This window comes from Misgurnus anguillicaudatus, chromosome 4 (genome assembly GCF_027580225.2).
Source record: "Misgurnus anguillicaudatus chromosome 4, ASM2758022v2, whole genome shotgun sequence".
Classification (NCBI taxonomy): Eukaryota; Metazoa; Chordata; class Actinopteri; order Cypriniformes; family Cobitidae; genus Misgurnus; species Misgurnus anguillicaudatus.
Genome location: NC_073340.2, coordinates 23,885,935 through 23,913,028, shown reverse-complemented (window position 1 = coordinate 23,913,028; position 27,094 = coordinate 23,885,935). Strand labels below are relative to the sequence as shown.

The 27,094-nt window shown below is 38.7% G+C and overlaps 1 protein-coding gene across 4 annotated transcripts in view; it reads right to left on the bottom strand.

Annotated features, from left to right (window-relative positions):
- The window catches only part of adgra1a (adhesion G protein-coupled receptor A1a), a 41,424-nt gene that overhangs the window by 12,788 nt on the left and 1,542 nt on the right, over positions 1 to 27,094 (bottom strand). The window contains exons 1-6 of one of the 4 annotated variants that reach the window (XM_073867016.1): positions 23,383 to 23,512; positions 22,739 to 22,882; positions 17,662 to 17,744; positions 8,665 to 8,836; positions 1,620 to 1,747; positions 584 to 707 (exon numbers count right to left, since the gene is read on the bottom strand). In XM_073867016.1, the coding sequence (XP_073723117.1) occupies positions 584 to 707; positions 1,620 to 1,747; positions 8,665 to 8,667 (255 nt within the window). In that variant the 5' untranslated portion in view covers positions 8,668 to 8,836; positions 17,662 to 17,744; positions 22,739 to 22,882; positions 23,383 to 23,512. Of the gene's footprint in view, positions 1 to 583; positions 708 to 1,619; positions 1,748 to 8,664; positions 8,837 to 9,181; positions 9,301 to 9,355; positions 9,854 to 17,661; positions 17,745 to 22,738; positions 22,883 to 23,382; positions 23,513 to 27,094 lie in introns of those variants that run through there. The other 3 variants (XM_073867017.1, XM_055176676.2, XM_073867018.1) reach the window with 3 other exon arrangements.

Here is a 27,094-nt window from a genome sequence, read left to right as displayed (position 1 = left end):
GGGACTAGGATAAGCCCTGTCCGGGAAACCCCCCTATATATTTATATTCATGCATTTGGTAGATGTTTTATCCAAACTGACTTGCATTGCATTTAGGTAATACATTTGATCTGTATGTGTGTTTACTGGGATCAAACCTATGATCTTTGTGCTGCTAATGCAAAGCTCTACCAGTTGACCTACAAGATTCCACATCAGCTACTTTTAATCCCAAATGTATAGTCATAAATGTCATATTTTTAAATTGAGTTAACTTGACTGCCATTATCTAAAAAATATGTTTAATAAGTATGCAGCTAACATAATCCAATTAATCTGACTCATTTGTCATGACTGGCAATTGTCTGTGATAAAGGAATAAAAGCTACAGTTTAAAAGGTTACAGCAATTTTAGTGCCCCAGTACATTAGCCTTTCAACAACAAGCAGCCTTGCCAAACACAGCCCTCTGTGCCTCAATAAATGGCAGTCATGCCAACTCAGGAGTCAAAGAGGCCATATGTTTGTGACTTTGCGCTCTGAGCCACAGATACTGGCCATGGATGATGCCCAGTATAAACAGGGTGGAGAATTGGGAGACTTACCACTTGACAGATTACGGGGTACTTGATCTGGTTGATGCCTCCTGCAAACACTCCAAACGTCACGGCAGTGTGGAAGAGGAAGTTTAAGAGCATATGCCAACCTTTCCTGCTGATTCGGATTATGCTGCAGACACACATACGCACGCACACCTTTATATTTCAGGAGGGCAGACAATCACGCTACGAGTAATAAACAAATAACTCACTAGCATAAAGTAAGAAACAAGCCATAGCCTTCAAAGTTTTGTCTCTGTGACAAAGTATTTCTGCAAAGTGGCACACTACATTTGCCTTTGTACCTCTAGGGTCAGAAGGTGCCCTTCTCTCCACAGAGCTAGCATTACTCTTTAAGACTATCTGTGACAGTTAGGGGTCTGATACTATAAATACTGGTGGTCTGACTCAGGATCATGACAGTATCGTAGCAGTCTGTCCCAAAAACATTTCCTGCTGTGACCTTACAGTGTGAGAAGTAAAAGAAAGGCTTACATTTATAACTGAACCAAATAGTTTTACACACAACAACTATTAATGCTGAAATTTGGCCATAGAAATAAAAAGAAGTAACCCAAAACCCTGTTGCTAATTTGGAGAAAGATCTAACCCAGAGCATATCGTAGTGTGCAGTCTCACATAGCCAGACCTTTAAGTCAGCCAAAATAATGCTTACTTAATAAAAAGTTTTGTGTGTAATATGCATCTGAATGTGGGTGGTCTGTATGTATTATTTCCGAGGGTGAAACTAGTTGGATGATAGCAGAGCTGTGTGCATTCATGCATAAATATGAAGTTCATCAAATACAAATTCATTACACACAACCTCTGAATTACCTTTATGCATTTATGTGCCATTTTTATAATTTTCTATGCACGTCTTAAGTTATTCTGCATTGATGGGGGGTAGCATTTCATCCCCTTTCATATTTTGCGATGGACAGCACCAGATTTATAATATTGATGCATGCTAATCAATTACTCATCGCATGCACAGCTTATTTTCTAATCATTATTATATTCAACGTTATAAAAATCATACCTGTGGTGTACGATGTATGTCATGATAGAAATCAGCAGGCAAAGCAACATCACCGCAGTGCAGGCGTACACCACTGGGTGCAGATAATCCCCTGGATATGGAGGGAAGGACAGCACCCTCTTTAAATCCTGTCAATGAAATCAGAAATGATGGTTAAAAACTGTCAGGCTTTAAACAAACTCCTTTTTTTACACAGTACAGATAGTCTCTTGGTGATCAAGTGAACGTGACAGTAGGGATACATGGCACGAGTTAAGCAGTTCGATACGAAAAACTGACCGGTTAAACTTTGTGCATCTGTCTGGATGTGAAATGAGAAAGAGGCCGAGTGGGTGGGGCAGACAGGGAGAAAGAAAAACAATGGAAGAGGAGAGCTTTGTGCCTGTGAGTCAAAGACTACGCCTCCATATGCATCAATCTCTTTCAGCATATCTATTTTATCACCCAGCCCGAAGATCCTCTTTATTGTGTGCCTGAAGGGCTTCTCCCCCTTCGGCAAACAGCACTGTGAATGTCTCTGCATTTAAACTGACTGAATAGTCTATACACCAGTGGTTCTCGAACCAAAAGTGGGTCGCAGGTCTGTTTTGATAGGATCGCAAAAAGCTAAGAAAACAGTAATGCTACATGCAAACAATAAAATTGAACAGTCCTGCAAGGTTAGGATAGCAATGAATAAATAAATACATACAAATGGCTATACATGGGAATAAAAAAGAACACTCAAAGACTAAAAGATTTTTCATCAGATCAAACTTTATGGTATTTTGGTGCAGATTTATCTGTCATGTGGTAATGTGGATAACATTATTTCAGTATTTGTTTGCAATGCAGTTTAAGCTGGTAAATCAACCTATTGCTATCGTTAATACAATAACAAAACTGCCTATTTTCCTTTTTAGCCCGTGTTATGTTAAAAGTGGAATATGCAAGATTTTAAAACATGGACATATACAAAATAATCCCTATCAGTCGTTATGATCCACTAGATGTGCAAGTTGGTGTGTTTATAAAAACACTGTCATTTGCTTGTGTTTTTATGTTTTTATTATTTTGGGGTGTGCTGCGCCCATTCAATAATGAGTAATGATGTACAGTTCAACCGCAGCAATAAAGCAGCTACAAAAAGCCCCCCCCCCAAAAAAAGGTAAAATGTTAGACAAAGCTGGTTGTAAAAACAGACTAAAGGAGAGGATTGGTTTGAAGAGCAATCCAAAGTTGCCATGTACCTTGGACAGGTAGGTGTCATTGCCTCAGTAGCTTGCATACAAGCACTTTATGTGCACACTAAAACCTAGACTCTAAAAATGCTGGGTTATTTTCAACTCAGCATTGGGTCAAAAATAGTACGAACACAACATGATGGGTTGTAAATTTGGGTCAAATATAAACATTTTCTGGGTTAATTTAACCCAACAGCTGGCTTTGTCCCTTTTTGAACAGAAAATAACCCAGCATTTTTTATACACTCACCTAAAGGATTATTAGGAACACCTGTTCAATTTCTCATTAATGCAATTATCTAATCAACCAATCACATGGCAGCTGCTTCAATGCATTTAGGGGTGTGGTCCTGGTCAAGACAATCTTCTGAACTCCAAACTAAATGTCAGAATAGGGAAGAAAGGTAATTCAAGCAATTTTGAGCGTGGCATGGTTGGTGGTGCCAGACGAGCCGGTCTGAGTATTTCACAATCTGCTCAGTTACTGGGATTTTCAGGCACAACCATTTCTAGCGTTTACAAAGAATGGTGTGAAAAGGGAAAAACAACCAGTATGTGGCAGTCCTGTGGGCGAAAATGCCTTGTTGATGTTAGAGGTCAGAGGAGAATGGGCCAACTGATTCAAGCTGATAGAAGAGCAACTTTCACTGAAATAACCACTCGTTACAACCGAGGTATGCAGCAAAGCATTTGTGAAGCCACAACACTTATCTCCACTACAAATAGAAAAAAAGAGGCCACAATTTGCACAAGCTCACCAAAATTGGACAGTTGAAGACTGGAAAAATGTTGCCTGGTCTGATGAGTCTCGATTTCTGTTGAGACATTCAGATGTTAGAGTCAGAATTTGGGGTAAACAGAATGAGAACATGAATCCATCATGCCATGTTACCACTGTGCAGGCTGGTGGTGGTTGTGTAATGGTGTGGGAGATCTTTTCTTGGCACACTTTAGGCCCCTTATGGCCAATTGGGCATTGTTTAAATGCCACGGCCTACCTGAGCATTGTTTCTGACCATGTCCATCCCTTTATGACCCCATGTACCCATCCTCCGATGGCTACTTCCAGCAGGATAAGCTGGAATCATTTCAAATTGGTTTCTTGAACATGAAAATGAGTTCACTGTTCTAAAATGGCCCCCACAGTCACCAGTTCTCAACCTAATAGAGCATCTTTGGGATGTGGTGGAATGGGAGCTTCGTGCCCTGGACATGCATCCCACAAATCTCCATCAACTGCAAGATGCTATCCTTTCAATATGGGCCAACATTTCTAAAGAATGCTTTCAGCACCTTGTTGAATCAATGCCACATAGAATTAAGGCAGTTCTGAAGGCAAAGGGGGTCAAACACAGTATTAGTATTGTGTTCCTAATAATCCTTTAGGTGAGTGTATACTGAAAATATGACTCTAGGCTTTGAATAATTTTCTGTCAGACACACAAGACAGCGATATGTAAATGCGTAACTGTACATTTAACACTAAAAATTTGCACAGATATTTAAAACATCATAGAGCACTTTTAAAAATGTAGCATATTTTTAGACTTATGTAGTTTATGATAATACGTCAAAATATGAATTTAGTATCATGTGTCGGGTCTCTGCTTAAAATTTCTTCCAAATTTAAAACATAAATCCTGAAGCAAAACCAACGGAGAAGCACTTTTTTTCAATCCACATTACAATGGGCTCTATCACTTTATTCTCCATCCTGAAACATCTGACACTTTATTTTAAACATCCATCACTCGTTTTCTGTCAGTACAAGTGAGTTATATTTAGCTTATATTAATAAGAGGCAATCAGCAGAATGCTGTTATGCACAGATTGCCCATTTTAAAAATTAAAGCACACCCTTTTCCCAGGACATATACATTTGTCTTGTTCTCATAACAGATTTGAAAGACCTACAGACCTGTGATACAAGTGGTACAAAGTCAGGAGAGCCAACGCAAGGGCCTAGGTCGGCATACATAATGAAATCCGTGCAATAAAAATCTGCAAATGAAAATTAAGCTTGGCTTAATTTGAATAATTAGAAGATTACTTAATTCCGAATAAATGAAATAATTTAGCCTCATAATAATTAGGACTAAATTTGTTGCACTTGAACCAATTATGCCTCATTTCCCCCAGTGTGTGTTCGTCCTCAATCCAGGGCGAGATCAGCACAATTGCAGCCCATTAATCACTTTCGCAGAAAGCATCACTCAGCGTCACATTATTGATCCTTTGACCTCAGTTCTACAGCAAGGATAGCGTATCTTTAATGACCCAAGACACTGAACCATTGTTGCACAGAAACTTAATGCTGATTAATATCACCTCCTGTAGTGGGGCAAACATCAAGCAGGAGGTGATCCCAAACTGTGCATTCGAAAGTATCCAAAACATGCAGTCAGAGCTTAAAGATGCAATCAATGTCACCTAAGTACAGAAAAATCTGCCAATATAAAGTCGGTTGGAGCCGATGGTGTAATGGGCAGTGCTCCAAAATATGGAGCAGCCACTCTTTCAGGGGCCCAATTTTGAATCCCAGCTCGAGGTCATTTGCTGATCCCTTACCCCTGTCTTCTACATACTTTCTAACAAATAAAGGCAAAATGGCCTAAAAATAACTTAAAAAATGCAAGTCTGTTAAAGGGGTGGGTAAACATAATATTGTACACTTACACCTCACAATAAATTTTGTATTTGTTGAAATTAGTTAATGCAGTGGCGTAGCGTCTGGGCATGCAGGGTATGCACGTGCAAATGGGCCCGGGCCAATAGGGGGCCCAGCCCTATGCCCGCCCCAGCTTTTAATAAAAAAAAATCAATTACATTTTTATTTGTGGCAGCAATAAATATCTTTTTGTATGCATATCATGTGCAGTGATTTCTTATTTCTACGTAATGTCTAATTTCTCCGTCATTTCTTGTTTGTGTGTATTACTTTTTTTGCAATCTGTGGCTGCCGTAGACTACTACGCCATAATTTTTTTACATGACGCATCGCCGCGGCAAAAAAAAAAAAAAAAGAAAACATAGTGTGAGAGGTTACTATAGCGGCTATCTACGTGAACATTAAGGATGGACAAATAAAAACATAAAAGTGGGCCCAAAAGAGAAAAGAGAAGGCGAAGAAGTTAGTCACGAGTCACAAACTACCCAAAACATTTCGTTTTTCTTTATTTAAATCTAACCTTTAAAGTAAAAAAGTAAAGTAAAAATATTTGACTACCTTATTAAAAGTATATGTTGTTAACAGACCTGCGCCCCACAGTTAAAAGTGCCAACGGGCAAGGTTGGGGGTGGCTTTGGCTTAAGGGGGCCCGTACATTTTTTTTGCTAAAAACTTTATAATATGGCCTCCGCCAAACTTAGCCTGGTCTTAACCAATCAGCGCACGCGTTGAAAAAAGGTCACGGAACAGCAAGTTAGTTCTGAAGAGATGCCATTTCAGGTCTCTGCCAATGAGCATGCAGAGAGGAAGAAGATCATCACTCTGCTCACTCAGCAGGCACTGCAATAATAAAAAGCACTGACCCTGTTATTGCTAACACAATGTATTTCAAGTAGTAGGCTAACATTTCAGACCACATGGAAACCACGTTCAGTGAAAAAAAAGTGTAAATTCAATAGCCTTACCATCTGGACCTTGGCCAGAATAAAACTAAATCTAGGCTAGTAAATGCATGCTAAAACTGATAAAACATGACATGTAAAATCAATTTTAAAACGTGTCCCACTGAGAGACGAATTGTTGGGGGTTTTGAGAAAGTGATCATATGAGATCTGACAGATTCAATTCTGAAGCAAATGGAGGCAGCGAAACAATACGAAGGGCCGGCTGCTGCTTTTGCATTGAGACAAGCTGTGCTTGCATTTAATATGATTAGTAAAATGCCATCAGTCTATGGTCTCTATATTGATTAGGGCACATTCATACATTCTGGGGCTAATGTGATTGACACTTGTCTTTTCTCCCAGGCCCTTCAAAGAAAATTATATTAATCGAGGTGTTGAAACTGATTGAACAATTCAGCGCTTTAACAGGGTTGCAACTGTTCGATCTCATGAAATTTGTTCATACTAATGTTATAAGCTTCGTGTGACTCCACTGTATTTGTGGCTTTGATGCATCTGTGAGCATTAAGAATGTTCTTGGCTTCTCCTTCAGTGAGCATGCGAGACAAAACTTGGTCAATCAGTCTGCTCCAGTACACACACCCGTATTTCCGACAGAATATGACTGCTTGTGTTTGCTTCACACATGTAAAGAATATATTCACATACAACACATCATTCACAAATGCTTCAAGTATGTAAAAGCCTAATATAACTCTTGTACAGATGTATGCACGCATGCTTATGTCCTCCCTCACATTCACTTAATAGCACAACACAAAACAAAAACCCATTATATAACCACCATCATTGTATTGCCGTTATCCATTAGCATACATTTAACAACTGTAATTAATTACAACATGTCTATAATTAAAAAGTGCTGTTTAAAGCAGCTGCTGCTTGTACATCTCTAAACTCTACAATTACAACTTATATTTACATGTATGCCTTGGGCAGATGTTTCTATCAAAAGCGACTACAGTGCATTAAAGGTAAACATTTTATAAGCAGGTGGATTAAACCCAATACTTTTGCATTGCTAACTCAGTACCCTAACAATCAAGCTTTGGAAACATTAGGTGCATAAGAAATAATTATATGTGAAACTGTAAAAACGAATTTACCACCCACAAGACCACATACAGTGATCCTGTAGATCATCTAGTAGAGCACTGTGTTAGAATAAAGGTCATCAGGAATTTGATCCCACACTGATAAAATGCATAGGCCTTCTTTGAATGCACCGTAAGACGCTTTAGATAAAAGAGTATGCCAAATGCATAAATGTAAGAAAATGTGCTAAATGTATGTGTCTCAACTTGTAGCCAATGTACCTTTATAAAAAATAGGCAATATCACTTATTACAAGATCAGATCAAGTCAATCCTTAACACAGTCATTTATTGTGTAAGAGTCTCTGTCCTTGGTTCTTAAAACAGATAAAGCATTGAAGGCGCTCTCCGTGGTGCTGTGATCTTACGTGCTTTCTGTTGAATGACGCAAGTGATCTCAATGGCTGAATACAGCGACAGTAGACGTCATAGAGAAATACAGACGTCATAGGGAAGGTACGTCGAGCCTCATACAATTAAAATCTCGACCTACGTCACAGACCCGCGAGAAGACTGTAATGAGCTCTTACATTAAAGCAGTCTCTTTTGAAAGTAAAGAGACAACATCCCTGAGGAAAATATCCAAGGCCACGGACACGCGCCACAGTCACTTGTGATGATTAGCTGACAACGACAATTGATATTCATTGCACGCGCGTTCCAGCATCCACCACATCCACCAGTGCGGTTACCTTTTGAGTCAGACTAACCGAATTTAAAAGACAAATTGCTTTAAAAGCATCTAGTATGTGTAATTAAATGAAGTAAATTTAACAGTGTAGTGGTATTAAACAAGCATATGCACTATACTCGCTCTCTTTCGCGCGGGTGGCGTTCAGAGAATGCAGCGATTATCTATCTATACAGTGTGATGCTATCACTTTAATTTTGTGTGTTAATGCTCGCTTGTTTGAAAAAAATACTGTTAGCCTATATTATCACTGAAAAAACAAGCACTTTCTAAAAATCATTAAAAGTTTTTTTTTTTTTGTCAATTGACAGCATTTGAATAGGCTGAAAAGTTTCTTGTGACGCTAATTGTAACGTTACCTTACTGTGACTGAAACTGAGGCACTTAAGTGAACGCTCACTCACCATCAGATCTGCAAAGTTAGGGTCCAGGTTTAGTGCAATGTTGTCAATGAAGTATCACGGTCGCTTATTATGTGGCCATACGGCGCGTGGCCCTCGTGCACGCGGAAAGAAATTGCATTACGACAGGCGGTGGGGGGTTCATTCTCCAGCAGGAGGCTGCGTCGCTCTGCTCCTGAAACGTCCGAGAAAAACACAAAAGAATCACCATTAAGGACCCCCCGTTTGAAGTCAGAACTGAAGAACGCGTGTCATTAGCACCTTTTTGCATATGGCACGTGCGCTGGCTTTTCACGCTTCTGTCGTGACGTAAGCGTTCGGTTATATCGCCGGTGCAAATTGCAAAGCACGAGCATAAGAGGAACACAGAAGAATGGTACCTTCCTCGCTTTGTCGATCAAACATTATTTTAAAATGTAGTCCCACTGCGATGTAAGACCCCGGAGAACACCACATCACAATTCCTCCTTTGTAAAATTGTAATCCTATTGACTGAACAAACGAAGCCAACACCCCTTACCTTGTACCAAAATGGCACACGCAAGACTTCCATCGGCAAATGTTTTGAAATGGTCGTTTCAAAAGATACCCTGGTTTGTGAACATCACTTACAGCATCAGCACCACGAGATGATGCACGTTGCATTGTAAATGACTGCCTAGGAAAACGTCACATTTGCTGCATATAAGCTTACCTATTTTAAAGAGAGCAACTGGTGTCGTACCCCATCTTTACGTCCCGTTATCTGATAGACTTCAGAGGCTTGAGCGTAAATACTCCATCTCAAAGAAAGAAAGACCAACCAATCTGATACCTCATTTAAATGCAGTACAAAACGCGGTGGGAAGATAGCACGTTTCCAAAAAATACCGTGGCCCAAATCCCTGGGTAAAATTCCCGTCAAGCCCAGAAAGCGATTGATAAGTTTTCACTTTAGCGTGGGATCTACCAAGCGGTAGGAGAGAGTGTGTGAAAAGTGAACGTCATTTGTCGCGTGAGAGGCGCTGTTGAGCGCGCGTGCTCCCCACTGCAGAGGTGGAAATGGTTGTGACCGTCTGAGCTCGCGGGCACATCACCGCAGCAGCGCTGATTTAAGGAGACGACCCACCGGGTTTTACCCTTCGCGAACGGCGCGTTTCGTAAAATCACATAGGTCTTCACCCCATGATGATGTTGTTTAAAAAACATACGGAAAATAGTACGCGTTTCTTACTCATCCTAAGATTTGTATGTGTGTGTGTACACAGGTTTCTATTGTGGGGTTTAAATTTCCATACAATGATAAAAGTCATAACACTCTGAAGACCATCCCTGCTGGAAAAACCAGCATACCAGCAAGACCAGGTTTCCTGGTGACCACCAGCATCCCAGCACCAGCATATGTTGTGTTTTCATGCTGGTATGCGGTTGGCTGGTTTTTCCAGCAGGGACGGTAATTAAACAAACAAAATAAATAGTAAAATAATAAAAAAAAAATTTATTTGAAAATGTAAAAAAAGTTTTATTTTAGGTTTAAGTTTAAGGGTTGGGTTATGGTAAAGGGCATAAAATAGCCCTATACAGTTTGTATAGTATAAAATTATAAAAGTAATTACAGAAAGTCCTCACAATGTATAAAACGTGTGTGTGTGTGTGTGTGTGTGTGTGTGTGTGTGTGTGTGTGTGTGTGTGAGAGCCTCATGTTAATATTTTATTATTAAAACTTGAGAGATATGCTTGGGAACATTTTCTGCTATACTGGTTGATGGTCTCTTTACATCCTGATATGAATCACTAATTAAAGTGGTCATAATGTATAGCTGAGGAGCAGGATAGGGTGCCTATCTGCCTTTATGCTTTGTGAAAAATGTAGTAAGTAGGCCTAAATCCAGATTTACACCCATTCTATATCCACAGTGACACACAAGTAAAAGCATCCTTAATTTATTATTAAGCTACTGACGTAGGTGGAACAAAGACACCAGAAGACATGCTTGTGATGTCAGCCTTTTATATTTGGCTTAAGGTTAAAAGCGAACTGCATACCACACAGCCTCTGAGCATGTAACCCTTTCAATTTCCTCTTTAAACTGCATAAACAACCTACTGTTAACTACCTACCATGGTAAGTCGCAGTATTGTTTTAACTTTTACACCATCACCCACATTGCTTAAAGAAAACAGTGTCTCCAGCTAAACACGTGCGTGTTTTATCAGCACTGGAACAGCTGCTTGTTTTTTTATGCAGTGACCTCATGTTTTTACAAAAGTGTGTCTGTTTTTTTTATTGTTTTCTCTGAGACTCATTATACACACTTACACCACAATACCATTCAATGTGGTTATATTAGCATGCTAATTGAAATTTATAAAGCGATTGCCCTGGAGAATGCTGAAAGGTCCCTGATCCAGTCGTTGTTGCGTTAAAAGCATAACTAGCCAAGCGTAATTAAACCCCGAAACATGGTTTCCATGCCAACAAGGACACATCCCATTGACTGTTTCAATTTAAGGCTAGATGAAATAATTCCTCCTAAGAAAATTCTAGCCAATTTTGTTGTATTGAATTGTAAAAATAAACGTTAAACGAACTGACCTATTAGACACAAATGCTTCCCTTTAGATCAGTTGTTGATGTGTGCTAGTCAGTAGTGGTCATATCTGAACTTAGATTCATTGTATGATCATGGTAAAATGCTAACTTAATTGTCGAGAACATGTGTAAAAGACTAAATTACTAAATAAAGATTAAATTGCACATGTTCTTCTCTGCCTTATTTTTAATAAAATGCAACCGTGAAGTCATAATCAAGCAAGATGAAGGGGACGTGTGTCTCCATTGAGTGTTCACATTTGGAAATTTAAAAGCAAGCTGGAAAAAAATTTACAGTCCCATTTGTCTGTTATCACTCTAATATTTCTTTGCCCGGCTCCTGCCCATGAGGTAGTCTGAGTGACAGTTCTGTCTTAGACAGAAAGTGCCTGTCAATTGTCAAATGTGATTTATAGGCCGCTAAAATATTTGTCAGTATCCGTTTGGAAAGGCTGCCTGAACCAATCACTGTTCTCTATAAATATCCATTGTGCCAGTGCTAAAATACAATAGGATCGTGACATGTGGTGACAGACTGGGTCAGTCATCAGCCTCTTAACGCAGCTGTGCGGGTTTCAGATCCCAGAATGAAATCATGCTGCGGATAAATCAATGTGCAAGTTTAATAAAGAAGGGTAGAAGTTAAAAGTGTGAACATATCAGCCCCCATACACCGGAAAAATGCACATTTAAGTAATTATGTTGTCAAATGTTACACTTGCAAGATAATACAGTACATTAGATGATGTCTTCTTGGCATCAGTAACCTGACAAAAAAAAAGGAAAACATTGGATTGGATGCATTGTTATTGCAGGAGTTTGGCTAGAGCAAGTGCTAAATAATGGGTAGTAAGCCAAGCAGTGATTGCACAATAACTAGCAAGTGGCAGCACTTTGCATGGGAGTTTAGAAAAACAATAGACAAAGCACTTGCTTTCGAACGTGAATCATTCTCATAATCTGTGGGTTCAGTTGCAAACATCAGCCAAATTGATTACCAGTCTTGAAACTAAATAACAATGCTACAAACTTCATTTATCAGCATTAGCTCTGCCAAAATTGTGTACTTTTGTAGCATGTAGTGTACCTACCTAATTTAAAAGGGGCAGCTTGATAGCTGAACTACTTAAAATTTGAAGTAGCTTGGCAAGCTACAGTTTCAAGTATATTTCAAGTATTTCTGAAGTATGACTAAATGGATTTGAGGTCTTTGATGAAGAGCAGTAATTTTAGCTTTGTAGATAATGATTGGAAGAGAACTCTGAAATAAATTCACAAATGTCAAGAATTGAAAAAAGAAAAATCATACATGATTCAAATTACTTTCAACAAAGCGAAGCATGTCCTGCCAGTGACAAAGCAAAACAGCTTGAGATAACAACTAAGATATTAAATGCATAAGTGACAAGAAAAGTCACCTGAGACTGAGAGTGAATCACAGTTCATTCTGGTACATGAACTGACCAGACATCTTGTTACTATGGAGACAAATCAGCTTCACAACACACTCGGTCAAATAAGGTCAGAGGTCAACAAAATTCCAGTGGATTTGGAGGTTAACATGATGTGTTTGGGCAGCGTGTCAAAGTGTGAGAAACGCAACACATCCCCAGACAATCAAAGTGCATCTAGCAGAGACGAGATTGGTTTTTACAGTGCTTCAACTCAGTGGTTTAAAGAGTTATTAATTGTGTATGAGGACATCTCTACTGGGACACGAAATGTCAAACAGGCACTGGAGTAACTCTACATTTCTACACCCCAATGCATGCACTCCCTTACAAATAAACCTTTGGAAAAAGGACCGCACTCTAATTTTAGAAGACATGCATGAAGCTTGAATGAACATTGCTGCTGCAGTGTCTCTATGATGTAACTTAAAGAGATAGCTTAGGTTCGATGCATCTTAAGGTTTATAAAACAATCACTTGCCTTTTAAGAAAATTAGCAGTTTCTGAACAAAATGCAAACCGAATGCAAAACCCTACAAGTGCAACTGACATGTTTTCTTGTAAATTAGCATATTTTATCAGCCTCTTATGTTTAGCTTTAGTAACTTTAATGGCAATGAAAAGGTTATTAGTCAGTAAATGAGATTTCACAAATGTCAATTTAGTCATTTCATTGGTATTTAACAAATTTGATTTCGAATTTCGGTCTTTCGCTGCAACACCTTCTAAGTGCATGCAAGCTTTTTGGCAAAAACCTTCACTTCAACAGTAAACAGGAACAAGACAGTAAACAGCTGCAACATCGCTTAAGATACAACTACACTGTAAAAAGTAATACCTAGATCTAACTTATAAAAAGTGAGGCAAGTGATTGCATGGGAAGTTTTAGGTTGAGTCAACTTGCAACCTTTTTTAAGTATAATAAACACTGTAATATTACTTAATGCAAATGCAACAAAATTAAGTTTAGTTAACTTATAGTTCTATGGTTTGTTGTTGTTTCCATAAACACTGATTTAGACTATATTTCTGTGAGATGAGGGCACAAATTGTTTATTCAATCAATGCTCCCCAATTTCTTTTTGGGCAGCTGTAAAGAGCGACATACTTCAGTATGCAGTCTATGTACAAGCACCAGTCTTCTGAACAATGGTAACTACAAAACTCAAAAGAAGAAACAGAAACTCTTCCAATTCTTGAAGATATGAACATTAAAAACTAACAAGTCTTTCTTTTTAGTTAAAAACACATAAAATTAAATTGAGTTTAAATTCAAATTATATTCTCCAAATGCAGTCCCGTGCAAAGCATGCTGGGAACTACGAGTCCACTGCCTAGTTAGTTATGTTTAATAATAAAATCACGTAGTTTCAACACAAAATTATTAAGTTAATTTCCTTCTTACAAATTTAAGTGGATTATACATGATGAAATGAAGTTGAATTTACTCAATGATGTGATCATTTAGAATTACTAAAATTATTCAAATGATTGTTATTTTAACTCATATTTTGATAAAAAAAAATAAAAAATTGTAACACAGTTTACTCATTTTATTTAGTTAAATCTACTAAGGCACAGAAACACTTTTTACAGTGTAGAAACATCGCAATAAGGGCTGTCACAATGATAAAATAATCGTCTCATCGCGATTGTTTGACCTCATTGCGATGATTTTAGATCACCACAATGATTGCACATCTCTCTAAAAAACACAAGGGGGAGCTGTAGCACCTGTATAAACGAGACGGTATCAGATACCTTAACTGACAGTATAATGCGATACATTGCAAAGCCATTTAATACAGCGAAAAAAACAGCATTTAAAGAAATTCTGCAAAACTTTGAAAAGCAGTATGAACTATTATCATTAAAGAATTAATTTTAAATATGTGTTATTTGTATAAATATTCACTGCTAAACAAAGTGCCAACAAAGTGGTATTTCTGTATGGCCTGAGACTGAGATTAAGTGTTTTTTTTGAGACAAAAGTATTTGATGAACATATAATACGGGCTGAGAGCATTTAGTTTATGATATTATCTCCTTTTTTTACAGAGGTGGTGTTTAGCGGCTTTTGCATCTGTTCAGTTCACATTTCCTCACTGCTACATGCCAGACCCACTTTATCCAGAGTTTTTGTTCCTTTAAAGATATCACATTGATTTGGCTAATTAAAATCAATACAGGGATCTCTTTGAACATACTGGATTTGTAAAGCATACTTTTCTCTGATTATTTTCCAAAGCACACATTAAAACGTCTAAAACCGAGAATTCATAAAAAATTTTAAAAAGCTCTTTGTGGCTAAATTGTATGTGCTGTTTGTTTAGTTAATGATAGGTGACCCAACAGATTTAACTTGATAAACACAATTTAGACATTTGCCATCCAATAAGGCATGTGACAGCCTGAACCCTCATTTCAAATCGTTTTACTCGCTTTACGTTTGTGTAATTTTTGTTCTGTACTTCACTGTCATGTCTAATAAAGGTAAAATGGACTCTAAGAATGAATTTGCATCTGACCAACTCTTTTCTTGGTCTATTTTGTTTCATTTTGTCTTTTTATTTGGTCAATAGAATGCATTACCCAATACCCAGACTATTTTATACCCTGCATTTTGGCACAACAACAAGAAAGTACTCAATTTTCTTCATAGAAATAGAGAGAGAGAGGGCGAACAAGTGCTGGAGCTCAGAGAGTACATCACCATGTAAGTGTCAGCACTGATGGCAGCTAAGTGCACTGATATGCGCAGTTTTACTTAATCATGTAATGAAAATGGTAAAAGCGAGGCAAGCCCTGAGAAGATGTGCAGGAGGGGCAATAGAAATAAACCCAAATAAAGAGCTTTTCAATAACACTTTACAATAAGGTTGTATTTGTTAACTTTAGTTAATGCATTAGCTGACATGAACTAACAATGGAACAATACATCTGCATTTATTAATCTTAGTTCATCTTATTTTTTAGCATTTGCTTTAATATTATTAAAACAAAAAGTTGTAACTGTTAACGTTAGTTAATGCACCACGAACTAACATGAACAACTGTATTGGCATTAAAGCGCACCCATTTCATTTTGTGTATTTGATGTAATACAATGTTGTTGTGTGGTTTATGGTTAAAAAAAAACACATTTTCTCACATTATTTTCTCTTCCTAAAACGCACGGATTTGAAAAGCTCTGTGTCTCTGATTGGCCAGCTACTCTGTACGTTGTGATTGGCCTGAATACCTCTGATGTCAGCTGGAAATGTGACGCTCCTTACCATGTTTAAAAGATTCGCTCACAATGCAATGCTAACAGGAGTTAATTTACAAGCTGAGTACAAAGTGGGATGAATTATGATAATGTCGGTCTTTACTACATCACCAATCCCAGGAAGTAAATTGTTGCTTAAAATCTGTATGTTTGTTGTAGTCCAAGAAAAAAGATTTACATTTGAGACTATAACTTGAGTCATCCTTTACTTTGCAAGGGCACGAAGCTCCACCACATCCCAAAGATGCTCTATTGGGTTGAGATCTAGTGACTGTGGGGGCCATTTTAATACAGTGAACTCATTGTCATGTTCAAGAAACCAATTTGAAATGATTCGAGCTTTGTGACATGGTGCATTATGCTGCTGGAAGTAGCCATCAGAGGATGGGTACATGGTGGTCATAAAGGGATGGACATGGTCGGAAACAATGCTTAGGTAGGCTGTGGCATTTAAACTATGCTCAATTGGCACTAAGGGGCCTAAAGTGTGCCAAGAAAACATCCCCCATACCATTACACCACCACCACCTGCCTGCACAGTGGTAACAAGGCATGATGGATTCATGTTCTCATTCTGTTTACGCCAAATTCTGACTCTCCCATCTGAATGTCTCAAGAGAAATCGAGACTCATCAGACCAGGTAACATTTTTCAAGTCTTCAACTGTCCAATTTTGGTGGGCTCGTGCAAATTGTACCCTCTTTTCCTATTTGTAGTGGAGATGAGTGGTACCCGGGGGGGTCTTCAGCTGTTGTAGCCCATACGCCTCAAGGTTGTGCATGTTGTGGCTTCACAAATGCTTTGCTGCATACCTCGGTTGTAACGAGTGGTTATTTCAGTCAAAGTTGCTCTTCTATCACCTTGAATCCGTCGGCTCATTCTCCTCTGACCTCTAGCATCAACAAGGCATTTTCGCCCTGCTGCATACTGCTGTATACTGGATGTTTTCCCTTTTCACACTATTCTTTGTAAACCCTAGAAATGGTTGTCCGTGAAAATCCCAGTAACGGAGCAGATTGTGAAATACTCAGACCGGCCCGTCTGGCACCAACAACCATGCCACGCTCAAAATTGATTAAAATCACCTTTCTTTCCCATTCTGACATTTAGTTTGGAGTTCAGGAGATTGTCTTGACCAGGACCACACCCCTAAATGCATTGAATCAACTGCCATGTGATTGGTTGATTAGATAATTGCATTAATGAGAAATTGAACAGGTGTTCCTAATAATCCTTTAGGTGAGTGTATATGCACTTTTACTCCTATGTATTTGGTAGCCGTGGTGTCTTTTCTTTACAAGCAATGTACATTCAGCCCTTAATTGCACAAGCTGTGTTAACCTGCTTAATGCACAGTTTCTTACCATACACTGTCAAAAGAAAAGGTACAAAAGCTGTCACTGGGACGGTACCCTTTTAAAAGGTCCTAATATGCACCTCACAGATAGAAGTATGCACCTTCGAGGTACTAATATGCACTCTTTAGGTACAACGGTGTACTTTTTAAAATGGTATCGCCCCAGTGACAGCTTTGTACTGAAAGCTTAGCAATACATAAACATATTGAGTTCAGTTTCATTATATAAAAAAATGAACTAATACATGTTATAAGTTGTGGCATTTAGCAGTCATTATGTAATGATATCTGACTGCAGAATACTGTGGGTCAAGTGCTTCAGAAAGCCATTTAATGTTATACGTTAACTTACCCCCAGTAGACATAGTGGACCTTAAACTTTGCATGAGGTTTATACTGAATGGTGTGACCACACAGACTGCTGTTTTCTATTCCCTAAATGAAAAGAATGAAAGAGAGTAGAACATTAAATGAGAGACATTAGCATCTTAAAAACACTCACTCTGCACCGCTGTGGTAAACATTGCATCAGATTCAATCTATTGATTTGCGAGAAGCTTGTTAAACAGTTGAATCATATACTGAGTAGGACAGTAGGCTCTGTAAGATTTCTTTCACTGATGTTAGAGAATTATTGATTTTACATTTACATACACAAATAATTGCTATATGTGATCCTGCCTATAAAATCAAGACTAAAGTCTGATCATCTAATTATGGATTAGGAAGCATCAATGTTTGATTTCACTCAATGATTTAAATTTAATTTTAATCTCTGACCTTATTTAGTCAATATTATCTAGATTATATTTTCACAGAATGATCTTTAAATTATGTAGGATGGTTGTATGTAGAAACCAGTAAATCATATGTGAATGCATTTCTCAGTGTACTAAATATATACAGTCTTTTTAATTATGCTACTGTATGCATTTACTGTATATTATGCAGTACAAGTTACAGTAATTATGTTTCTTTAAAAACACAGCTGGCAGCATCTTGGTAATTAGGGAACAGCATCTGTTCCTGTTTATATGAGGTCAACATCCAGAATAATGTGTGGCATTAGTTTAAGCACACAAGAACACGGAGGTGCTAAAAGGTTGTGACATATTGCCGGAGGCTGAGGCTTCATCTTAAAAACATCAGATGGCCGAAGGAATATTTTAGAAGCTACAGAATAATACAGTTCATTTTCGGAAATGTTTAAAATTAATGAAGCTTGTTTTAAAAAGAAGACATAAATGTTATGGGTCTGCACATTTACAAATGATTTTACAGATTCCCACCAGTCAGTGCTTGCATTTCTGCAAAGTCTCACTGTAGCAAAGTCTTCAGTTATCATTATTAGACCAGCTTTGAACATTTTTGCCACAAAGCATCTCCATTAATCAATTATACACATAGGCAGAAAATGCAATTAAATCTCCACAAACAAAAAAACAATACTTGCACAATATTGCACAGGCAGTGGATGGATTTCCTGTCTTTCTCTGGATCTTGTTGGTCCTAAACAATCACTCCAACACCACAAACACTAACACTCAGTTCAGAGACTGTGCTGAAAGCCTTCGGCTCAGCTCTGCTAATTAAATTAGTCTCAACCTCAAAGCATACAGAGAGAACATTATTTTATCTTGATGTTTCTCATTTCTGTCTTTCCCTGGTGGATTAATTTGTGTTTGGCAAGAGTGAGAAACTGTTGTTTTCACCACAGCATCTGACGAAGAGGTGGATAAGCTGATATTTAAGTAGTCTAATTAACTGATATTGTTCTGTAACTGCTAGATCTGAGGAGTCACGTGTTATCTTTACACTTGGAGTTAACCTGCGTCTCAGATGATCCAATCACAAAGATCATCGTTTAGACCTGGTATTTGAATGCATCTAATTTGCATCCCCTGTGACCGGTGATTAGATTTAGAGGGAAGGGTGGGGTCTTATTTCAAGAATGCATTACGTGATTTTTGTTAAATATATTTCCATATTGTAATTTCACTGTAAATGTGATGCTCAGTGGTTATATAATAACTAAACTTTTAATGTGTGTGATGCACAAGATCTGTTTCATTGTATGTTGGAATAGAATAGAACAGAATAGAAATGTAAAACAGATATGTACAGAATATGGGCGAGTGAAAATGCAAGCAAATATAAACAGAAAGACATTAATTTTTATATATATAAAAAAGTTTACATAACTATTTATATAGTATATTATAATAAGTAAATGATCCTGTACTGTACAAATTCGTTGTTGCACTTAAAGGTATAGTTCACCCAAAATGAAAATTCTGTCAACATTTTACTACTCTTATGTTGTTACAAACCTGTATACATTTCTTTGTTCAGATGAACAGGAAGGAAGATATTTTGAGAAATGTTTACCAAACCGTCCATAGGCCCCATTGACTTCCATATTGGGATTAAAGAATACTATGGAAGTCAATGGGGCCTCTGATGGGGGTTTGATTACAAACATTCCTTAAAATATTTTCCTTTAAGCTATTCAACTTAATTTGTATAATTTATAATAACTCTTCACTAGTCAAGAGAGTTGAAATGAATTTGAAATTCAAGTTGATTCATTCTAAAAATTTAGGTGCAACAAGGAATTGTTTACAGTGTGTTTAGCAGTGTAAAGAGCACAAAAGGTCATGGGTTTGAATCACTGATCTATATAAATAACTGGATTGCGCATAGAACGCTTAACGTAACAGCGTGAGGTGAAGCCAGCGCAGAGTTCGAGCCGCCATCTTGGTATACCCAACCGGGAGAGGGGGTCATTGACTTCCATTCAAAATCATGTTTTAAATTCACCCGCTTTACAGCGTATCAGTCACGCAAGATTATTTTTAGGATATGTGTACATAAATTAACTATTAATTCTGGTGTTATTTTCAATGTTTATGCTTTAATCGGGCAGGCTAATGGATTTATAAAAAACCGCTAAGGTGAGTGTGTCTGCTGCGTTCTGTTAATGACACGGGTATAAATAAAGTTTTTTTTGACATTCAGCTACACGGTCAGCGTTATTTCCCTAAATAAGTTTAGGTAACTTGTAAGTTTAGATAACATAAAACCAACAAATTATTGCATGCACATACGGTACAAAGTATGATTATTTATTTAGATTTCAGAATGAGCATGTTTGTCATTAATACTAAATATGTTGCGGTCTGTCTGCTGATCTGATACTGTAATGAAGATGAATGTATAATAACTGATTAAAAACTAAAATGTACAACTTTCAGTAAATAACTATGTACATGCTTAGGACGTTTGTGTTGTAATAATGTGCAGGGTAACTTCAGATATAAAAACGAAGACTAGTAAAGTGATGTTTTATCATTAAAATCTGATCGCGTCCATTGATTTAATAGAACGTTTGGGTATACCAACATGGCGGCGCGGTGGCTTCACAGTTGTGACGTCATGCGCCATCCAGTCATTTATATAGATCAGTGGTTTGAATCGAGGGGCAACCTTCCGATCTCTCTGATGAAGCCAATATGGAAGCGATTTAAATTGCAATTCATCGACTGGCCGCTAGAGGCTGGTTTCAACAGGGAGTCAATCCCCATAGACCCTCATGTTAAAATGCCTAACTTTACAGCAGAAAATAATATGTTTACAGCTTGGTACAAAGTGTGTTTTCGGTCTGTATAGCTAATTTTGCCCTTCATGAGAACTGTGAGGGGGTGAATTTCTTTGTAACTCATCCGTTTAAATTATATTAAGCATTAAAGTTTTGCATAATTAAGGGCGTGGCCACTTGAGTGATGGTTGAACAGCCACTGCTGTCACTAGAGTCGGATATCCGCGAGTGATGCGTGATGACGCGCGGCCACAATGGCGAAGGCAGACACACTATTGGCTTCAAAAACGATCTTCAGAAACCTATGGGTGATGTCACGGACACTACGCCCATCTTTTTTTTCAGTCTATGGTTTGAATCGGGTGTGCCTCATCTTGAAAAGTGAAGCCGCTGGCTCTTTGATCGCCCCCTGGTGGCTGGCTGCAGTACAAGTCATAAACCCTGCCCTCTCCATGCAAACGAATGGGACTCGGCTCTAAATAAAAAAAAATTTTACACTTCCAATACAATTTTCTGAAAGATGGTATTGGTCATTCTAGGTAGTTGTTATCACTGATATATGTTCAATTGTTCATTTTTGTGATAAGTTTCGTTTAAGCTAGTAATTTGATGCTATAGAAACAAGGCGTGTCATTATGATTGGCGTGGTTGAATTGAGCGTGCAAGCGTTTGAGCGAAAGTTTGATACTGCGGCCGCCTCTGGCTCCACGGACGATTCCTTCTGCACAGGCCCTGGCTCCAAACTGACGTTTTTACGTAACATGGCAGCGCCTATGATGGGACATTTTGGCCCTGTCACAAATGGCGCACTTCATGTGGACTTTCAGTCTCGTGGCCTTAAATTGCGCGTGCTCACTTAGTCTACGAGTCAGTATGGTGTCCCATCTGTCATTTTTACGCTTTGAAGTGTGCTCATCAGCGCCTCCTTTGCCCTTTTGATGTGCCCTTTTCGCGCATTTTACCAACCCAGAAGTCCTTGCGAAAGAGCATTCAGACAAATCAGGCGACAGAAGGGAGGAGTTCACACTGACGGGCAATGTCTCTTCCTATTTCTGACATGACGCTCGAGTCTGTCCCAAAATACGACTCCTGTGCACCCAAGTGGACTCGCATCAAGGGTCCCTAAAATCTGCACTACATGATGTCATCAAAGTGTGGTCTCTGAGGCGGACCACAAGTCCGGAGTGTGCTGTTTGGGACAGGGCCTTTGACTTTAATTCATTACAATGGAGGGAAGAGACATTGCGTCATCCATCTTTTTTACAGTCTATGGTTTGAACCCACTGTAAACGCACTGTAAGTTGCTTTAATTGTCTGCCAAATGCATAAATATATGTGCAAATATGTATGTATGTGATTCTCCAAATTTCCCACCAAAGTGTAAAATTCTGGTTCAAGTCAAATTATTGATTGCCAATGAAATGGTCTTTTGTTGCTGTCTAGGACACATTTGGTTGGATTAGTGCTTACACTACAAATGCAAGGTCACATGCACTTGACTGCAGTACATCCACATGTGGTGATCCAATCATCACACAACATGTTGGCCACTTTTTACACCTCTATTTAGCACTTAGAAGACCACTTAGCACTTGACGTCCGCCAGTAAAGCAGATCACCTGAGGTAAAAGTGTAAACAGGTTCACAGGTCATTACGGTCTATCATCAGATCATCCATGCAATAAAAAGTTAAAGAAGCCGATTTCATCATGAAACATAAGGTCAGTCCTCGTACTGTAAGTACCTGGACTCCATCCTGCACAGTGCTTTGCATGTTCCCATCAGCTCTGTTCAATTCATCCGATGCAAGAAACATGTCTCAGCTAGTTACCTTTGCAAGTCCAGCATGTAGTTTAAGGGGATCCGCTGTCGGTACCTATCATTAGATACGATGTCATACGAGATCGGTCAATTAAATTCCTCCCTCTCTCCCTATTCGCCTCCACTTGCTCCCGTCTGCTTTTATATATGCTGTCTGCAAATAAAAACACATTTCTGGGTTAGTGGAGAGGGTCAATGTGAGGGCAAGTGTTCAGACATTAGCATTATCAAAATCTGTTCTGTTCTTAGCCAAAAATAGCAACACACTGAAAGTGACAGATATAAAAATGTACAATGGTTTTATTTGGTACCATTTGTAAAGCCAGAGTTAAACTACAGGTATGATTGCTGTAGCAAAACCTGTTTAGTTTGTGGCCATGGGGTTAATTTTTGTAAGGGTGTGTACACTTGCATGTATGCATAAAAGGAATATGTGATGGGCATGCAAAGCAAGTTTTTGCGTCTAATGAAAAAGCAAGTAAATTGGATCTATTTTTATTCCATTTTTATCCATTTGCAACGAAGTTGTAAAGTGTGGACCCCTGAAATACAATGTCTTTAGGGTTAAAAGCAGATGTAAGCAATCAAACCTATGTAATCAATATTTCACAGCTGAGAAATAGCTTGAAGTGAAGCGCATACTACAGCACCTACAGTGTTATATAGTTCATTCTTTTAGGTGGTCTCCAGTAACGCCGAAAATATCTCACGAGCCAATGGCCACCTGTGCTCAATCTGTTTGGTGGGATAGATCCTCCTGTGAAACCTATAGTATCGAGGGACATTATATAACACAGTCAAACATCCATCCTCATATGCGTCAACATTTGCAGTGTGGGTGCATTTTGACTTCCTTCTAATGAGCAGTGTCCTTCTTGAACCGCACCTCCCCCTACCAGAGAATCTTCTAATCGTATCCCATTGGCTGGAATAAGAGAGCAAGATATATCCATGGAAACAGGGCCTTCCACGTTCGGGCCCTCTGGCCCTTCATATATGCATTTGCTCTCTGTGTGAACAATTGCTGAGTGCGATTAAATGTGCATGTGCAGGTCTCCGCGTCCTTGCCGGTCAGCCGAGTGGTTGCCCTAGATTTACAGCGTGCCAAAGACCACCACTCCCCGTTCAAGTGTAGTGTGCACTGAAGCGTACTCGCTCTGAAAACCGCACCATGCTTTTCATCATTTACACACATGTATTTCAGCCCCTTGATGCTTTTTTCTTTCTTCCATCATGTTCGGTCTTAAGCACCTTATTTTTCATTTATGAACACGTGATCTATTGGAAATAGGTCAATGTGTTGGCACTACCTGATTGTGGTGCAAGACTATAAAGCTTATTTTATTAACCCTCTTGCGTTATTTCAGGTCTGATATTCGTCTGTGGCTAAACTCTATATTTTATGACACTATAATCCATTACAAATGCTCAGGAAATATGAGCTGATATTTAATGCTAAGTACCAAACCAGACATTTATGATGCAGTGCGGTTGTAAGTCTAAAAGCTTCGGAGGACCTGCACGTATGAAAGTTATTCTTTTGCATTCGCGAAACGCTTCTCATAAAAACCAGGAGATGAATATTCATGAAGACCCTAAGGGATAGATCGCTGCCTGGTTGCTTTTTGAAAACTAAAAATAAAATGATTAAGATACAAATGTGCTGGGACTGAGTCGTACACCTCATCTGAACCTATGGTTGCATTCAGACCTATCTTGTACAATCACGTTATGCACTCCTCCATATCTACACCTCAGAGACTATAAAGCTTCACCATCGGATGCATCAGTCAAGCATCGTATGAACCTGTCAATGCATACGTTGTATATGTAACTGCAAAAAAGCTTTTGAACATTTCTACCACTGTTGACCAGGAAAAGCTATGTTCACAGAACACAGTGGGGCATGTTGTCACAACAAAATCAATTTTTGTACATCCTATTAAAGGGTCCATTTTTTTGAAAATTTGCTCATTTTCTAGCTTCCCTAGAGGTAAGCATTTGATTTTTACCTTTTTGGAATCCATTCAGCTGATCTCCGGGTCTGGCGCTACCACTTTTAGCATAGCTTAGCATAATCCGTTGAATCTGATTAGACCATTAGCACTGTGCTAAAAAATAACCAAAGAGTTTCGAGATTTTCCTATTTAAAACTTGACTCTTATGTAGTTACATTGTGTACTAAGATGGACGGAAAATTAAAAGTTGCGTTTTTCCTGGCCAATATGGTTAGGAACTATACTCTCATTCTGGCGTAATAATCAAGGACTTTGCTGCCGTAACATGGCTGCAGGGAGGCGCAAGATATTACACATGAGCAGCCGAAAATAGCCCTCTTAAGCCCGATTTATAGTCGTGCGTAAGTTCTACGCCGTAGCTACGGCGTAGGCTATCCGTAGCCTGACGTGCACCTTGCAAAAATTTTAACAGCGCGTCAGATCTACGCGGACCGCAAGCGCTGTGATTGGTCCACCAAAACCCCTCCCGTCAGGTAAAAACTGCGTCATAGGTATTTCCGTTTGTGACGGTGAAAACAAAGATGAGCCAAGTTAAGGAGTGATTTAACTCAAACTGCATCAAAAGTCATTGTTTACTTACTTCCATCATTGCTGGTCTTCTCAAATTATACACAACAAGTTGCTGTTTCTTCTTCGTTTGTGGGTTAACTTGCTAAGCTTCTTCTTCTTTGACGTTTGCACTGCTACTGTGGTTACACACGTGGTTACTGCCTACCAACGGTCTGCGCGTGTGTTTGCACGTCGACGCAGACTACGTCGCAAAAGTGTAAATGAAAACCGACGCGGAACCTACACCGTCGCGGCTATGCCGTAGAACCTACGCACAACTATAACGAGCCCTTTAGTAACTTTCAATGGCAGGGGAGTATTTTCGGCAGCTACGTAATATCATTTCGCCTACTGCAACCATGTTACAGCAAAGTCCTTGATTATTAAGCCAGAATGAGAGTATAGTCCTAGCCCTATCAGCCTAGAAAATCTCAACTTTTAATTTTCTGTCGGTCTTAGAACATGATGTAACTACAGAAGTCAAGTTTTAAATAGGAAAATATTAAAACTCTTTGATTATTTTTTAGTGCAATGCTAATGGTCTAATCAGATTCAATAGATTGTGCTAAGCTATGCTAAAAGTGGTAGCACCAGGCCCAGAGATCAGCTGAATGGATTCCAAAACATGCAAAATCTAATGTTTACATCTTAGAAAATGAGCTTTTGAGTGTCCCTTTAAAGACTTTTAGCAAAATTTGAACAATAAAACAACACAAAATAACGAAAAAATGTGCAAAACCAAACAATCGGTTTAAATTGACCTATTTTAGGTTGATTTAACCCAAAATGCTGGGTAGTTGTACTTATGGCTGAGTCAAATATGGACATTTTAGGTTCATTTGGGTTTGTCCATATTTTGCCAAACTATTTCTTGAAACAACCTATCATTTTAATAGTGTGTAGCAATGCTAGCCCTTGTAACAATTTTCCCATGACTACTCTCACTCAGACCCCCAAAAACAAGAACCCTGGCAATATAGCCGAGACGTGCATTGGTTTGAAGCTGTATAGTAAAGCCGTCTATCAAAATGTCTATTAAATGGGTGCCCAGAGTTGGCACTTTCAAGAGTGCTGTAATGTTTGTTCTGTAACTTTCAAGGAGTGATTAAATAACTTTACCCCACGAGGGCAAGCAGATTTACACAGCGCCGTCCACTTTCACAGATCAACTGTAGAGAATATGGTCCTCCAGGGAAAATGATTAATAAATCTGTATATGTATACACATAGCTGGAATATGACCTCATCAATAATTCCATTCTCAAGGTAGTTCACACACTCACCAACACAAACACGCAGTCATCCCTAGATATACATATGCTTTTATCCTGCATACCAATGTTGGACGCTTTACCCAACACGCACATTTCTTTGTATCTCTACATAGAAAGAATATAAAACAGCTGATGCTGGCATCAACTGTGGCCGGAAATCTAAAAACAGAATCCAGAGGCGGGGTTTTTCCCCTTTATGGGAAGGTAAAAAGGAAAAAAGCACAATTTTACATTCATGCTGTATGGCTTATGAACTTTATCCACCTTTCTCGTATTATTTCAGGTGCATGCGTATCGCCTCTCTTTCCTTACTCACCAAATGTGTTTGTTGACTCACTGAGTTGGGGGTGAGGTAGGAGAGAAGAGAGTAGCTCCTCTGTACAGAAAGTGGCATGACTCAGTCACATAATGCACTGTGCCTGCACCTCCTAGTGTTTTGCCGAGCAAAATAAATAAATAAAAGCAAATGCACACACATTAGCTTGGAATTTTTTGCCTCACAAATTCCCTCTGAATGATTTGTAA